The sequence below is a fragment of the Enhydra lutris genome, unplaced genomic scaffold (assembly GCF_002288905.1).
Source record: "Enhydra lutris kenyoni isolate GAN:26980312 unplaced genomic scaffold, ASM228890v2 scaffoldscaffold12, whole genome shotgun sequence".
Lineage (NCBI taxonomy): Eukaryota > Metazoa > Chordata > Mammalia > Carnivora > Mustelidae > Enhydra > Enhydra lutris.
Genome location: NW_019154096.1, coordinates 39,208,944 through 39,227,019, shown reverse-complemented (window position 1 = coordinate 39,227,019; position 18,076 = coordinate 39,208,944). Strand labels below are relative to the sequence as shown.

General features: G+C 40.2%; 1 protein-coding gene across 1 annotated transcript in view; it reads left to right on the top strand.

Annotated features, from left to right (window-relative positions):
- LOC111145139 (protein tyrosine phosphatase, non-receptor type 20) overlaps positions 1–1,645 on the top strand; it is a 98,736-nt gene extending 97,091 nt beyond the window's left edge. Inside the window, 2 exon segments of the mRNA XM_022499826.1 lie at positions 646–708; positions 1,580–1,645. Of these exon segments, the coding sequence (XP_022355534.1) occupies positions 646–708; positions 1,580–1,645 (129 nt within the window).
- Positions 1,646–18,076: the final 16,431 nt, after the last annotated feature.

Below are 18,076 nucleotides of genomic sequence, written 5' to 3'. Positions count from 1 at the left end.
GAGCAGCACCTGAGCTGGTCTGTAACCTGTTCTGCTGGTGATGCTCCTTGATGCTGCTGTCAGATTGCCAGAAGAGTTTCTAAACACTTAACTACCAGTTTCTGGGCTCATCTTATTGTGGAATAGCAACAGTTTCTTGCAGACCTGCATCAGCTCAGCAACCATGTTGGGTACGCTGGTCTCCATTGCACAGGTGCAGACTCTGGTGTCTGGCCAACTGTTGCTCAGGGTCTCCATTTGAGCCGAGAAGGCTCTTTAGATGAGAAACAGCTGTGTTACTAAAGGGCCAGAAAAAGTATCCTGTGCTTCAGACTTTTCCAGAATCACAGTGCTGCTTTAAGTTTTCCCTCTGGAGAACAGAAAAGTGGACATGGGCAAATTTGTTGTTATTTCTTTTGGAGAGCATTTCTTATTGTAAATGATTGCTTCCTGCTTTTCCCAGGAAACCCCTTTAACCTAAAGTCTTCCTTACCCATTAGACTAGGTTAAAAATAGTATGTTTTCTTATAGCTGAAAATGAGAACTTTCTGGTTAAATTTTGACATCTCTTTAACTGGGAAGAATTATGGAGTACTCATTTGGCAGTCTGTGGGTTTGTGTTTTCCCCCAAGTGAATAATACAAAATCACTGTCATCCTGTTGCAGTTCAACATCAAGAATATAGTGACCCAAATGAGAGAACAGCGTTACGGCATGATTCAAACAAAGGTAAGCTCTCACTACATAAATTCTAACAAAAAGAATAATGAACATAAAGATTAACATGTATAGCATGTTACAATTTGTAAATCTCTTTTACCTACTTGATGTTATTGAATTCTCACTGTTTGGGGTAGACATGAATTTTTCTCTGTTATTACCGATGAAGTACTTCACCTTCAGAATAATGAAGTCTGTTCTGTGAGGTCGTTCATATAGCACGTGGAGGAGCCAGGCAGGAAACTGGTGTCCTGATGTCCAAACACATGCCTTGTCCATCCATGATGCCATGTTATTTAAGTAACATATCTAAAGTTATTCATAGGTTTCTGGATGACAGTTTCGGGATATTTACTTGCCACTAAATTATCAAAGTCATTGGCATGTCATAAAGGGATAGCATTGATGTTACAGATTAGTTATTAATCATTTGGGAGGGGGAATCAAGAGAGTATGGGTAATGAAAAGCAGCAACCCCTAAATCTTTAAGTTGACCTGTTCTTAGGCCAGTGTTAAATGATAGGAAGCATTTTACTTGAAGTTGGATTGCCTGAGAGACCTGAGGCTACACCTAAAGAAAAAAAAAAGTTTAAATGTGATGTATCCAGGGAGATATAAGGAGATGGAGGTTGAGGGTAAGTTTCCACTCTGTTCAGTTAAGCCTTGAGTTAACCAGTTCTAGACCAAGCACTGTATTATGATCATTTTTCTTCCTGATAGTTAAAAAAATAATATATTTTCATAAAGAAGTTCCTGGCTAAATATTTGCTCTTTTTAGGAACCTTCCTTTATGGTTGAAAATTACAACTATGTTTTCTGAAAGTGGATAGTGGTATTCAGCTACTTACCATCCTGTTATTTTTCATATGTATGTACATAGGAGCAGTATTTCTTTTGTTATAAAGTTGTGCTTGAAGTTCTTCAGAAGCTTCTGACTTTAGATTAAGAAAGACTTCTGTTGCCTCAAATTTCAAATTATCAAGTGGCTTGGAGTCTTCTCACAAAGAACACGTTCTGGCTGTGCCGACGGGCTTTGCTTACGGGTACCATGTGCTTTCTTGGTGTATCATTTGACTTTTTTTCTGACAACTCCCTGAAGGCAGCATCATTTGGTTTGGGGTGAACAGTGTTTATCCATTAATCTTACTTAGATAATATCAAAATATACTCCCACATTTTCCCGTGAAACAAAAGTTACATAAAACAACTGCAGCCTATTTGGTTGACGGGATCACAGAGCCCAGTAATGGACTTAAACTGTACTCATTAAGATTTCATTTGCACAGGCAGCTAAAGGGAGCTGAGGATTTCCAGGACCTTATAAAGCCCTTACCTTATTCTGGAGAATACAGGGCCAGTAAATGCAAGATCACATCATGAGCTCTTAGAGGCCTTTTCAGGACAGTTACTTAACCCATGTTTTTTTTTGTTTTGTTTTGTTTTTTTGTTTTTTTTGTTTTTTTGTTTTTTTTTTAGCTAGAGTCTGTATTTTTAGCTGGTATTTGAATAACTCAATTCACTAATTAGGATGAATTAAACTTCCATACAAATTGGATTCCATTTTCTTATAGTTCCACACTCTCGGGGGGGCCCAGGGACCTCAGAGGTCAAGCTGCCTTTCTAGAGCAGCTGCATAGGGACCTGTTGGTTTGGGAAGTATTTCATGGGTGGGCAGAGTTCCCCTGCTCCATCACATGAGCACACTGGTGAACAGTCCAAAACTAAAATAGATGTTTATATAGAAAGTCCAAGAGGAGATTTTTGTCCGGCTTGAGCTCCTTCCTATCCCACCCTAACACTTAACATATTACTCAGTCTGCTTTGTTAAAAGCACATATTATATTTTACTTGCCTCTTAGTCTTTGCCCTTTAGCTAACCAATAAACTTTGATATAAGCATTATTATATAAGGCTGTGTATCTCTTACGCCAGATATATTTCTCAAACTAAGATCTTATGATAGTCATTTTTTTCTTCAGAGTTCCATTAAATCATTTCTTTCCATTACTGCCCCACCTCTGCTGTAACATTTAAAAGTTGGCTTTGGGAACTAGGTTTTGGAAAACCAAATTCATAGTTGTGAAAGGAAAACTTCCATATTCTCTTTTTGAAAAGATGTGGCCATTATTATATCCATCTTATTATAGGGCTTTGCCTCATACTATTACAGTGATATTTTGGTCAAGGAATTTTAGTGACCAGTTATGATTATAAGCTATTTAGCAATTGCTACATGTGTTTGTACAGTGTAATTCAGTGGAGATCGGAATATTCTATGTATTATATGGAGAAAATTTCTAATATTAATGTAAATCTTGAATTTATAAGAGGCTTACTTTATTCCCTTGGCTGAATGAATATTTGAATTTGTTGAATTAAATTTGATAATTTTCATTTTAGAAATAATTATATTCCAGAAATGTATTTTATATTAAATCAAATTGATGATTCTACCTATTTACATTATTCATATAAATAATAGTCTGTGCTAAACATTAATTTCATTTTGATGATTGGCTCTTAATATTTGTATCCCTAATTTTATTTTCTCTCTGTTATTGTAAAATAATAGATATGATGTACAACAGTATTCATGAGAAGGTTCTTCGCTGTTACTTAAATGAAAAGACGTACTTTGTATTGCCTGAAGTATTTTTATTATCTAGGCCTTGAAATGTTCTTGTAAAGAAAAATGCCACAATTTTGATGGTAAACATGTTTCTTCTTTAATGTATGCCTCCTATTTTTATAGCTGGACTAATTTTTAGTTTTTCAAAGAAATTAAATAAGTCAATATGGAAATACTGATTGCACTTGTTTTATTTCATTTTTGGAAAGTGAATTCCAAATTGAAAACTTTTGACTAATTGAAATACTAAGTTTCCTACCAACAAAAAAAATCAATCTTAGCCTAGGATATGAATATGAAACTCCCACTGACACCTTTGTAAGTATATGAATGCTTATTTAGAGGAAAGTTTAAATCATTTAGATAAAAGCATATATGCATTTATTAACGTTCAACTTTAAATACATATATTTAAACTTGCATTGCGCTTGATGGACTTACATGTTGGACCAAAGCTTTTCAGAAATAAATATTGTAGGTTTTATTCTCATAGAAGTCTTGGTAATTTATTTTTTCTTGGGCTTTTTACCCTGAATCTATCTAAAACATTATTGAATTTTCTTTTTTTTTAATATTAAATTTTATTTTTTATAAACATATAATATATTTTTATCCCCAGGGGTACAGGTCTGTGAATTGCCAGGTTTACACATTTCACAGCACTCACTATAGCACATACCCTCCCCAATGTCCATAACCCCACCCCCCCTCTCCCAACCCCCCTCCCCCCATCAACCCTCAGTTTGTTTTGTGAGATTAAGAGTCACTTATGGTTTGTCTCCCTCCCAATCCCATCTTGTTTCATTTACTCTTCTCCTACCCCCTTAACCCCATATGTTGCATCTCCTCTCCCTCATATCAGGGAGATCATATGATAGTTGTCTTTCTCTGATTGACTTATTTCGCTCAGCATAATACCCTCTAGTTCCATCCACGTCATCGCAAATGGCAAGATTTCATATCTTTTGATGGCTGCATAGTATTCCATTGTATATATATACCACATCTTCTTTATCCAAGATTTAGTTTTCTTATATGTTGTCTTGATCCAGAAGATTTGGAAAGTATTCACTAAGGAGTGAATTCATTAAGTAGGTCAGTGGCACTCAGTGGGGGTGAAGGACCACTCCATGGAGTACTCCCTTTGTCTACAGCTATAATCAAAAAGCAGGAAGTAAGGACCTCATCATGCAACAATTTGAATTACAAGGAACCTTAAAACATACCTAATGTAACTACCATATCTGAAACCTGAACATGACAAAGAACTTTTAATAGCAACATCATATTGGGAGGTGAAAAATTAGAGCCTTCCCGTTAGCAAAACAGTAACTCCTGTTAGCACTATAGCCTTGCTCTAGAGTTATCTAGCCAATGCAGAAAGACTACAAAAGGAAATAACTGGTATAAATATATTGGAAAGTTAGAACAAAATGATCTTTTGTTTGTATATTTGTCCACATAGAAATAATAGATGCAATTAAAATATAGTATTAGAAAAATCTGTATCTTCAATAGGAAAAATGCCTCTGAGCAACAGGGAGATGTAAAAATCTATAAAATACTTAAGATTTAACTTACCAAAAACTTGACCCACTGATTCTCGCATTCTAAATGAACAGTAAATACAAGAAAAGAACCAAGATATTTTTGAAAAAGAAGAGGTTAACTAAAGTGAATTTAAATAAAACATTTTTAAAAAGAAAAAGTAAATGTAATTGTGGAGAAGAGAGATTGTTTGCCTTAGCAATAATTAAAGTATTATCTAAAGTCACAGTTAATACAAACAATGTGATTCTGGATCAGGGCTATACAAATGGATCAATGGAATGAAATAGTCAAGAAGGAGACTCCACAGACTCATATGTTTATGAATTTATTGTATGCTAAATTTAGCATTTCAAATCCAGAGCTTCAAAATTTATGAAGCAAAAACTGATAGAACTGATAAAAATGGAAAGATAGACAAGTCCACTATTGTGTTTGGAGATTTCACCAGTCCTCTCTTAGTAATTGGTAGAATAAGTAGACAGACAAATCAGTAAGGATATAAAAGATTTGAATAACATTATAAACCATTTTGACCCAATAGACATTTCTAGAACACTGCACCAAAGTACAGCAGAATACAAATTTTTCACGTGTATATGGGACATTCACCAAGAGTGATTATACTTTGGGTCATAAAATAAGTCTCAATATAATTCATAGGAATGGAACTATATAAGTATGTTTATGGAATTAACTAGAACTCAATAATATAAAGATATTTCTAAAATCCCCAAATATTTAGAAATTAAACAGCATACTTCTAAATAACTTGTAGCCAAAGGAAAAAAATCACAAGAGAAATTAGAAAATATTTTGAAATAAATGAAGATAAAAACATAATGCCTGGGATGCAGTGACAAAATATTTGGAAAGAATCATGGGCTTAGTTGGGACTGTGCTGAATTTGTCATGCTTATGGGACCTCCAAGTGCCTCTATAAGCCTGGGATGAAGACCTAGATCTGGAGGAATATTTGCCTTGAAGTCAGTGCTTGAAAATATGGAGTGGATGAGCTCCCCCACAAAGAAGGTGAGATGGAGGCCAAGGGCAGAGTCCTGGAGAATGTCAACATTCATTCCTACCTTGACTGCCCTTCATGGGTCAGCCTAAAAGCCACCTCTTTCATGAAGCCCATGCAGCCTCCTAATACTCATCTTTCCTTCCTCTGACTCCTTCATCAGCGCTTCTCAAACTCTTTGGTGAAGGACCCATTTTATTTACAAACAGATGGATCCCAAAACAGCCAAAACACCCATCAGATATTTATTGGAAAATGTGGTGGGCTAATTTGAGGACAGCAGCTGAAGTTAGCTGATTGTCCACTTAAAAAGTGAGTAAGTCCAAGGAGGTAAAGCCTACAAGGGTTGGAACAATCTAGCTTTTATCTACTCTACTTTCATCTACTTTAAAAGCTGATGAGCTCAGACTCCTTTCTGGAACCATGTTCCTCACTGAGGAGAAACTGCAGAATCAAAATTGAGCAAAACAGGTGAAGAAAGGAGAAGGTCCATGTAGAAGTGAACAAGGGAAGCAGAAGCAGAAAACTTTGGAAGGTGAGTTTGGTGAAGTTACCAGAGCTACCTGAACAAACTGCTTAAAAGTTCAGGGAAATTAAATTCGCATAAAAATAACTAAAAGAAAAGTATCATGATTGAACCCTATATGAGCTACTACAAGGGGGAAGAAAATGCTAGCAAACTCAATAGTATCCCTACAGACAATGAAGTTACACCAGACATGATCAAAAAACAGATCAAAACCGTAACCTAATATTTCAAGATTATTTAAAGACATTAGGAAAATCACATAAGATACGCAAACTACAAAAGTCAGTATGGGAAGAATTCAAAGTACTATGACAAACTGAGAATTAGAGACAAAAGTTTTGAAAATGGAGACTAAGTTAGAAAGAACCCAGTAAATAAATACAATAACTAATGCCTTGGTAAGAAATAGGTTTCAGAGAAGGAACATTTTCAATACAAAATGAAGAAAGGAAACAGCTTCAGAGCATGACAAATATCAATGATAGACAAAAAAGACTACCATACAGATAACAGAACTTTTAAAGAAGAAAACCAAAGAAAGGGTACAGGGCAAACACATATAATTTAAGAAAATACTCTTAAAATTAAAAAAAAAATTAAAATTATGTATTGGAATACTACAGTACATACCTGAGACTATCAGATGAGCTTGACCAATACCAAGGATTGTTTTAGTAAAATTAGTGGAGTTTGAAGAAAAGAAAATCCTTTGGGCATCTATGCAAAAAGAATATGAAGAAAATGAAATTAGGTTACCATCCGTCTTTTTGACAGTAACATTTTATGACAGGAAAAATAGAGTAATTTAAGATTTTCAAGGAAAAAAATGTAAGCCAAGGATTTTATAGCTAATAAAACCTTGATGTATAAAGGGTGTAAATTAATGTCAACATGGAAGAAAGAATTGTTTCCAAGTGAGCTTTCTGGAGACCCTACTAAAAAACACACTTTAAATACCCAAAATACTTAGAGAGTCATATATATATATATTCATATTACATATATAATTATTCATATTACATATATAATTAGCATATATATGTATATATGTAATATGAATTATATACATTTAATGCTAACAAATGTATGGATATATGTGTTTTAAAATATAAAAGTTAAAAAAAGGAGAAATTATAGTATACAAATGTCTACTTTACCTAAGAATATAGAATATAATCTTTTAAAATTGGGAGAGAATAACATAATGTAGGTGTAAAAAGGCAAAATATGTTTAAATGTTTTGGTAATAATTGGTAGAGTAGTATTGAATTGTTATTTTTGAAACTATTATAATGTTGGGTAAAGCAAATGAGTAATTATGGAATATTTGAATTCAATCATCCTTTGCATCCTTGTGAATGAGGACTCTCAGTGTGGAAGAAAAAAGATACAGGTGTAATACTGGCTACATACTGTAATTATATGGTTTAGTAAAAACAATATAATTCTCACTTGGAAATGACAATACGATCTAAGAAACTGTTTAGATAATGGATAGATAGATGATTCATTGGTAGATAGATAGGGATTGGTAGGTAGACAGATGATAGATACATAGATAGATAGATAGAGATGATGGATAGATGCTCTGTCAACTTAAATGGCCTACAAACAGTGACCAACAAGTAAAAATAAACATCACTAGTGCCCAGATTTCATTTTCTAAATCTTGCAGGAATTTGAAAGTGATGTAAAGACATTTTCAAACACAATAAAACTGAGAGAGTTTGCCTCAAGCAGAATACCCTAAAGGAAATTCTAAAAGTGAAAATGGCAGAAAATGATCTCAGATTAATGATGGCATTAAGAGCAGAGAATGGGTTAAATATTTTGTTGAGTTTAAAATACACATACTGAATTTAAATACATTATAACACAAGCATATTGTTCAGGAGTGGTGTAGATAAATTTAATATGTTCTAAGGTCTTTACATTATTCAAGATAAGGGTAAATTTACTAGTCAATGTTAGATTTTGATAACTTAAAAATGCTTTTTATAATTTCTATTATAGCTACTAAAAGAATAGGTAAAGAGTATGTAATCTCCAAACTAAGAAAAACTAACAATGGGAAAGACAGAAAAAAAAAAAAGAAAGAAAGAAAGTTGCAAGAAAGAGAGAAGGAAAGAAAAAGGAAGGAAGGAAGAAAAAAGGAAAGAGATGCAGAGGGTGGTGCAAATAAAAAGCATGTAAGAGAATAGTTTGAAGCCCAAAGATATCAGTTATTACAATAAGTGGTAAGTCAATCAAATGCTTAAGGTCAATGATGGAAAACATCGAGAGACAAATCTAAAACACAAGGATATGAAAAGGTTGAAAACAAAGGGTTTAAAAGATGATGCAAACACCAGTCAAAAGAAAGTTGGTGTAGTATATTACTTTTAGACAGCATGGAATTCCGGTAAAAGGCATTACTAGAGAGGTTCACTGGTAGTATATGGCCATTCTAAATTTGCATACACCTAATAGCAGGACCTTAAAATATATAAAGCATAAATACAAAACAAAGCATATATGTAAATTGAAAATTCTACTTGTAGACTTGTAGTTTTTGTTCTCTCAGACTTCTGATCAATTTCCTGGGGGTTCAGAATGATTTGATAACTATTTAGCTGTGTTTGAGGGATGAGACACACTCAGGGTCCCCCCTACTCCTCTGCCATTTTAACTCCTCTCTCTAAAAATTGAAAATTCTATATTACATCTATATTACAAATAATAGATGGAGATTTTAACCAATCTCTCTTAGTAATTAATAGACCAAGTGAACAAGAATCATTCAAACTGTAAGGAGAAAACAGCCCTCTAATCCAAAGAGAGAGGCCTCAGAAGAAATTGACACTCCCAGCACCTTGTTCGTGGACTTTAGCCTCAGGAATTGTGAGAAAATAGATTTCTGTTGTTTAAGCAAAAACAAAAACAAAAAAAATCAGATTATAGAAGAACATGACATAGCCAACTGACCAAAGAACATATACAGTAGCTGCATACAACTACTGCAGAATATAATTTTTTTCAAGCCCTTATGACCCATATAATATGCTCCCACCATACCTTGGAACATAACATAAGTTCCAATTTATTCCAAAATGCATATTGAAATCATATGCATTTTCTAAACCAAATGCAATTATGCTAGAAATTAGTAACAAAATGAGAACTGGAAAAGTCCCATTTACTTGAATTTTAAATGTATTTTCAAATAATAGAACAAAAGAATAATCATAATCAAAATTAACTTTTAAATTGATAATGAAAATATTATGTTGAGAAACTTTTGTGAGACAGCTAAATCAGTATTTAGAGGAGAATTTATAGCCTTAAATACATATAAAGAAAAGACAAGACATCATTTTTATTAATAGCCAAGACGTGAAAACAACCGAGTGGACGAATACATAACGAAGATGAGATACACACACACACGTGAGCACACGCGTGTACACACACACATGCACACACACACACACACAAATACTATACAAACACAAAAAAATGAAATCTTGCTATTTGTGGCAACATGGATGGACATTCAGGGCATTATGCTAAGTGAAATAAATCAGACTGGAAAGATTAATATTGTATGATCTTATCTGTATGTGGAACTTAAACAAACAAATCCAAACTCATAGATCTAGAAAACAGATTGGTGGCTGTTAGGGGGAGGGTTAGGGGTGGGCTAAATAGGTAAAGGAGGTCAAAAGGTACAATCTTTCCATTATAAAATAAGTTTGGGGGATGTAATGTACAGCATGGTGACTGGAGTTAAAAATACTGTGTTACATATTTGAAAATTGCTAAAGCAGTAGACCTTAAAAGTCCTAATCACAAGAAAAAAAATTTTGTGACTATGTGTGATGATGGACATTAACTGAACTTATTGTGATCATTCGGCAGTGCATACGAATCCTGAATCATTATACTGTATATCTGAAACTACTACACTCTTTTATATCAGTTATATACCTCACTTTAAAAAAAAAAACTGAAAAAAAAAGAGAGCAAGAGAATATTATGAATAAGTTTATGCCAATAAATTTGAAATGGACAGATTCCTGGAACAGCATTAAAACCAACACAATCAAAATGGAAAACTTGCAATAGGTCTAAAATTTCAAGGAAACAAATTCATAATTAAAAACATTCCACAATAAAAAGTTCAAGCCTAGGTGGCCTCACTGTCAAGTTCTCCAAAATAATGAAGTAGAAATGATTTCAGTCTTATACAATTATATGAGAGAAAAAGAATTAGGTTGGCATAATAACATTCATACCAAAACCCCAAAAGGAAACTGAGAACATGACAGGTCAATTTCACTTATGAGTATATAGGCATGTAACATTAAAGCTGTAACAACTTGAATCCAGAGATAAAATGTAACTTTGGTAAAGTGTAATTATTACTCTCGTGATATTTTTTAAAAGATTTTATTTATTTATTTGACAGAGATAGCGCAAGCAGGGGGAGTGGCAGAGGGAGGGGAGAAGCAGGCTCCCCTCAGAGCAGGGAGCCTGATGTGGGGCTTGATCCCAGAACCCTGGGATCATGACCTGAGCTGAAGGCGGACACTTAACTGACTGAGACACCTAGGCGCCCCAGTCATAATATTAAACATACACAACTCAAAGATTTTACTTAACTCATCAATCAGTGAGGGAACCCATAGCTGTTTTACAGGAAACCTCCAAAGAGCAACACATCAATGCTGAAATTTACAAACAGTTAATAAACTGACTTTTACTTGGAAGAAGGACCAATTGCACCTCCACTTGGCAGAATTAACTTGTATGTCTACAAGTTAGAATCATTTGCATTGCTGTTAGTTAGGTACAGAGTTGTAAAATAGCTCAAAGACTATAAAAAGTATAGTTCCCATAAAAACAGAATACCTAAAATTAGAAATTTTCCAGTTTTCCTTTGAGAACATCAAGTAATCCTTTTGATTCATTTCAGGGCCTTTCACAATTTTTCCTGGCAATATAAAAATGGTAATATATCATAATCAAGTGGGGTTTACTCTAGGAATGCCATATTGATTTAACATTGTAAAACCAATGAATCTAATTCATCACACTAATGGATTAAAGAAAATCCTATGGACAGCTCAATAGATGCAGAAGAAAAATTCTGATGAAATCTGATATCCATTCTTGATTTTGAAAAAGAAAAGAAAATACTTAGCCAGTTAGGAATAGAGGAGAATTGCCGTAATCTGGGAGCAGATGGCTACAGCAAACTTAGGTCATTCATTTATTTAATAGTAAATATGATTCCCCCCTATAAATCAAGTATTGTCTTGGACTCATCTTCTTTAAAGCATGGGGGAGTGGAACTGGGGTCCACCACACAACAAGGCTTGGATATTCACCCCAAGGAAGTGACAGTATCTTCTTATGCAAAAGATCATGACTTCCTCATTGCCGATGGTCCTTAAAGTTCTTTTTCAGATACGGCAGGGAGAGGGTTTGGTTCATTACAGCCCATAGAGTACCTTAAAAATTCTCTGCCTGTGTCCTTTCTCCTCTCAATCACCACTAAGACGTTAGCAACCCAGAACAAGTCCTCTGAAAAACCCAACTATGAAAGATACTTCAGGCCAAACAGAAGAGCTTGTGTTAGCAGTATTTTGTTCTCCAGGAAAATATCTCTCCCCAAGAACGCAGTATTCTAGTGTTAAAGTGCTTATTCCCAGGGAATTCTGCCTATACAGAGCAGGAAACGAAGTGGAACATGAAAGCCATTTGCAACCAAGGGCCAAATCGAAGAGGCAGGCACAATATTCCAGAGTCAGAGGGTTACCAGCCCCACAAAACAAAATGGTGTGTGCCTCCCTTAGCGACTGCGCAAGCTGGAGGGCCAGTGAGAATGGGGGCATGGTGGGGCCTACCTAGGATGCTGGGACTGGCGTGCTTTGGGGAGCCATTTATTTTTACGAGAGTTCTAATGACCTCTTGGGGGAGATAATGTTTGTGCCCTGGCACTGACCACTGCCTCTAGGGCGAAGTCATACTCTTCCTGCCAGGGCATTTGGGCACAATGGCCAACCCCTGACTTCTCGGGTCAGGTTCTGTGGGGGGAGAGTCGTCCAGGAGGTAAAGACGCTGCCAAGGCTCTTGACAGAGCCAAGGACCATGAATAAGGGATTTGTTAGTGAGGCCTGGTTCTGAGCAGAGGGTGGGGGCTTCTGTTTCCTCTGGCTCTGGTCCGTCAGGGAAAGGATGTCAAGTTGAGAGCAGGTAGATGGAACGATGCACTGGAAAGGGGAGTCAGAATTGTGTGGTAAGAACAGTCTGGGAATACACTATCGTTGGGGTTCACTGTGATGATGAGGCCTGGATGGGACTGTACCTACCTGTAGCCAGGTGGATGTCCTCCCCAGGATCCAGGATGTGGGGAGCCAGGGCCTGGGCGGGAGGGAGGGGAAGGAGGAACTTCCAGAACACCTGGTGGCTGCTGGGAGGCAGGCTGGGATGCCCTAAAACACTCTGTGGGCAGAGGGACTGGGGAGGCCGGTTTCACTGAGGCCTCTGCTCCTGGGACTACACAAAAAGAGACTTCCAGCATTTTCTCGTCTCTCTGCTCACACGCTCCCTGGGGGCCAGCACCCTGATACACAGCCATCCCTGCCAGTGTGCCTCTCCTGGCTTTTCCAGCCCTTCCTGGCCTCACACTGTGCTGGGGCCGGGGAACCATGTCCTGTTTAGTCACAGTCTTCTCCGGCCAAATGTGGGGACAGTTAGGAGCACCAGGTGCAGGTGCAGGAAGCGTCATTATGGGCTCTTGTCACTCTTGTCACTTTGGACACAGACACTCATGGTGAGTGTGTCGCCATGACAGCAAACTTCTCCTTGGGCAGTTAGGGACCGAGGGCTTTCCAGGGAGCTCTTCCAAGGCTTGCTTGGGTTCGCTTCTGTTCTGAGACATGATTAACCAGCAAGAAGCCTAAGTGTCCTCAGGAAAAGTTAGATGAATGGAGAATGAGGGAACAGAGAAGCTGTGAGCAAAGAAGTTTGGGAGGGGCGCCTGCATGGCTCAGTGTGTTAAGCATCTGCCTTTGGCTCAGGTCACCATCCCAGGCCCTTGGGATCGAGCCCTGCGTTGGGCTCCCCACTCTGCGGAGAGTTTGCTTGTTCCTCTACCAAACCCTCTTCCCAGATAAATAAAACCTTTAAAAAAAAATAAAAGAAGTTTGAGAAGCCCTGCATTCCACAGGCCCCTCCTGGAGTTCCGTAGAGCATATCAGCACGCTCTCATCTGCGGGCCCCAGAGGGGAGTTTGGATGTAAACATGCCCTCTCTCTATCTCAGCCTCTGGTAAGAAATTATGGCTGGAGGACAAAGGATGGGGGAATTAAGTATCTGAACACAGTAACAAACTTGGTGTTGTCTCTTTAGTGGATCAATAGAAATTCCATTAGGTTGATGAGACTTCATCCTCAACAACAAGGTGAGCTCCTGAGTTCCACATTCCTGGATTGCTGGCACATCTGACAATGTTTTTTAGGCGTGTGTGACATTTTGGCTCCGTATAAAATGCATGTGCCGCTCTTCTCTCACTCAGAGGGTTTTTGTTTTTTTTTTTTTTTCAGTGTTCCAAGAGTCATTGTTTATGCACCACACCCAGTGCTCCATGCAGTCCGTGCCCTCCTTAATACCCACCACCAGGCTCACCCAATCCCACACCCCCTCCCCCTCCAAACCCTCAGTTTGTTTCTCAGAGTCCACATTCTCTCATGGTTCATCTCCCCTGTTGATTTCCCCCAATTCACTTTTCCCTTCCTTCTCCCAGTATCCTCCGTGTTACTCCTTATGTTCCACAAGTAAGTGAAACCATATAATAGTTGACTCTCTGCTTGACTTATTTCACTCAGCATAATCTCTTCCAGTCCCATCCATGTTGATACAAAAGTTAGGTATTCATTGTTTCTGATAGAGGCATAATACTCCATAGTGTATATGGACCATATCTGCTTTATCCATTCATCCGTTGAAGGGCATTTCGATTCTCTCCACAGTTTGGCGACTGTGGCCATTGCTGCTATGAACATTGGGGTGCAGATGGCTCCTCTTTTCGCTAGGGTTTTGTAGACATCACTTCACTTACTTAGCATTGGATGTTGTTAGGGACTAATCATACTGTTTTGAAAACCTGATTCTCACAGGAGTACTGAGCACATGTCATTGTTTGGTTTAACTTCTTCATGGCCAAACCAGCAGGAAGAAGATGAGGGAACAAGAATGTTTTCCCCAGCACTGCCAACTCACTTTTAAACTTTTCTTGTCCCATTAACTTTTTGTGGGGCTCCTCTTTCTCCTTCAGTTCCTGTTCTGTGAAGCGATAGTTGTCCTCTAGTGACTATTAGCTTCCTGCTCTTTGTTTCCTGCCTTCTGGTATCTTTGACCAGCTTCCCTGGTCATTCCTCTCCCCTTGGAGAGGGTGTGGTGCTGGTGCTGAGTCAGGGCTGAGGGCTGAGGGCTGGGTCAGCTGGCATCTGGGACTTTGCTCTGTCATCTCTAAAGGCTCTAAAGGTTTTCTCAGCGACGCTGTCCTCCACGCCTGTCCCTGCTGCTCAGCTCCAAGCGCTTTGTGGGTTTGGGTGAGTGAAGGAAGGCAAATACCTTGTTTTTCTCATTTTCCTCATGTTTTGGTGAAGCAACCTGCCACCCCTGCTCTTTTGCTCTTAGAGAAACCAAGTGCCACTGTAGGGCCAAGAATAAACAGCTTAAGTCTTGTCACAGAGGGCCCTCAGGACTTTTCCTTTTTGGGGTAATGAAAAGCGACACATTGAATTTTCATTCTGCTGTGCCCACTGGAGTTGCTAAGTTAACATCTGACAGGCCAAATGGCACCTTCCGCTGTGTTCTCTCCCAGGCCACTTTTCAAGAGAGGCAACCCAGTCATAAAGTACGATCACCGTTTGGACTCCTGTTGTTTGTGTAAGGCACTGGGGGAAATCTCGGTGAGGCTAATTCCTCTGAATGTCGGCATTCCTGTTCTGTCTAGCAGCTTCAGCTGAGATCAGATAAACCAAGATTACTGGTTAAAAATAAGCCACGGTGGATGTCAGCCTCAGGATTCTGTTTGCCATGTGTGGAACGGCGCAAATATTCACAGCCCCTTGGCCCGTGTGTCTCAGGCGCTCACGATAAAAGGCGGGTCTGTTCATTCTGGAACCTGACCGCTGACAATGCACGCACTGAGAACAATCTGGAACAAGAAACCAAAGGGACCAGGGAGAACAGAGAGAGAAAGTGATAATCCTTGAGTCAAAATAGGAGCTCACCTGTGCAAGTGGGCCCCCATGACAACACCGTCATTGGGTGTGAGGGGCTTGCCACATGTGGCCCGGCTTGTGTGTACCTTGGCCTCGCCATTGTAGCCTTGTACGCCGGGCCCTCTTCCGTGGGTGCGGTTAGTACGTGGGACCTCCTGCAGAGGAAGTGGGATCACGGCATTCCCTTAAGAAACAGTGGCTGCTCATCCTTTCACAGACAGTAAGAATCTGAGGTGCCTTCAGGGTGATGACTTGCCCTGGGCCTGAAACATCTCCACCCACGGAGGACGCATGCCATGCTTGTGTTCCAGGCTGCAGAGAAGGAAGGTTGTGGGCTACAGGCTGGGCATGACCAAAAGCAGGGCTTGCTTTTGGCTGTCTCTTTCTTGGTCATACACTAGTTACCCCCTTACCCCACTACCTTCGGGTGCGGAGCCCAGCCCCGGGCTGGGTGCAGAGCCGCCACACCTCTGATCACCCCGATGAATTTCACCTTACAGAAATCCACCCTCCCAAGAAAGAAAAAGAAAAACAGACCACAGTTTTGAAAGGTTAGGGTTGGGGTGATGATTTCACTACTTACCTCTAGATTAACCTTGGCATAATGTATCTCTAACTTTGCCATAGTCTGCTTGTGTTGTCAATGCTTGATGTGTTTTCTGGCCTCCAGAAACATTAGAGAAATCAACGAGTCAAGTAAATAAATGTTAGAAGAATGGGCAGCGGAGCAAGTTCGTCCTGACTCTCAGTATTAGTCGAATGCTAATTCTTTGTGTGACCTTCAGGGAGAGTGGCGCCAGCCTCCTTGGAGTGTGAGGTCTGTGCTTTCCTGCACAACAAGTCACTGCACGGCACAGAGACTCCCCCCATCACCCCATCTGAAACTCAGGTCACAGTGACTCCTCAGAGAGACAGAGACAGAGACATTGAGAGAGGAGAGGAGAGAGAGAGACAGGAGGGGTGGAGAAAGAGTGACAGAGATAGAGACAGACATAGAGGAGGGGAGAGAGAGAGACAGAGGAAGGGGGGAGACAGAGAGAGAGACAGGAGGGGTGGAGAAAAAGAGAGAGACATAGAAGGAGGGGAGAGAGAGAGGAGGGGAGAGAGACAGAGACAGAGAGAGAGAGAGGGAGAGACAGAGAGGGAGCGAGAGATGGGGTGGGAGAGGGAGGTTCCCTGGTTCTTGTTTGGAGCTGGGGACTCCTATGCAGCTGGTCACTCCTTCCCTCCATCTGGCGCTCCCCAGGGCCTCCCCTGGTGGGGCCAAGTGCTCCCCCAGGAACCGGGATGACAGAGGCTGAGGGCAACACAGGTGTGTGTGTGTATGAGAATTAAAATTCTCTTGCTGGAGCCATTTCCTGCTTGGCTTCAGGACTGAAAGTGAGCCTCGCACTGGGGAGAAACCCTGGACTCCCGCGCTTCCCATGCCCCTGTCATTCACCTGTCCACGGAACCCGGAGCCCAGCACCTGTGCTTTGGCTCAGGGGGCTTCTATGGCCCTGACACAGGCAGTGGGACTGGGCCCCTGTTCTCATCCTGCAGGCCACTCCTCCCTCTCTCTAGTCAGGACTGACCCACAGCCGCAGGCAGCTGCCCAAGGCAGGGAAGCATGCAGGGGAGCTCTGAGAGAGCGGAATGGGCACTACCAAGGAGGGAGGGAAGCCATTGGCTCAGGCCTCATGAGATCCTTTCTAGCCACCTCTAAATGGGCTTCCTGACGCTAAGCCCTGTCCCACCTCTGTCATGCCCCACGACCCTCCCCCCCCACCAGCATGTCCACACACAACAGCCATTGTGCGTGTCCCTCCTGGAGAGTCCGTCTCTAAAGGACACCTCTGATAAGGTTACTTGGCTCAAAAGCCAGGCATGGCTCTCTGATCGGTCCCCAGGAAGTAGAAACCAGGAAGCTGAGAAGTCTTCTCCACCGGCACCTCCTGAGGAAGGAAACCAATGGAGAGCAGCCCTCACAGCTAGGTCTGGAAGGGAGGTGAGCTGGTGAACAAAGTCTCCTTTGAGGGCAACGGGTTGGCCGCCAGCGCAGACAGGCCCCACTTGCCCTGGGTCCAGGCACAGAGTCGGGGCGAGGCTGCAGAGTTTCAAGCCAGGAATAGCTGCCCACGGGCCTTCCAGCTTCGGAGGCCATCGCTGAAGCCAAAGAATCTCCAGGAACCAAGGCCTGAGCTCTCCTAATGGATCGTTAACTTCGCACTGTGACAGCTGCAGCAGGCCAATAGCTCCAAGGGCTTGGAGAAAGTTCTAGCATGTGGGGAGTCGTGAACTCACGAGGGAGGCCCCTCAACCCGGAGGGTCTCGATGGAGGTTGTACCTGCAGTTCGGGGGGCAGGGTGGGACGCCCCCTCCCAGGCCCCCTCGTG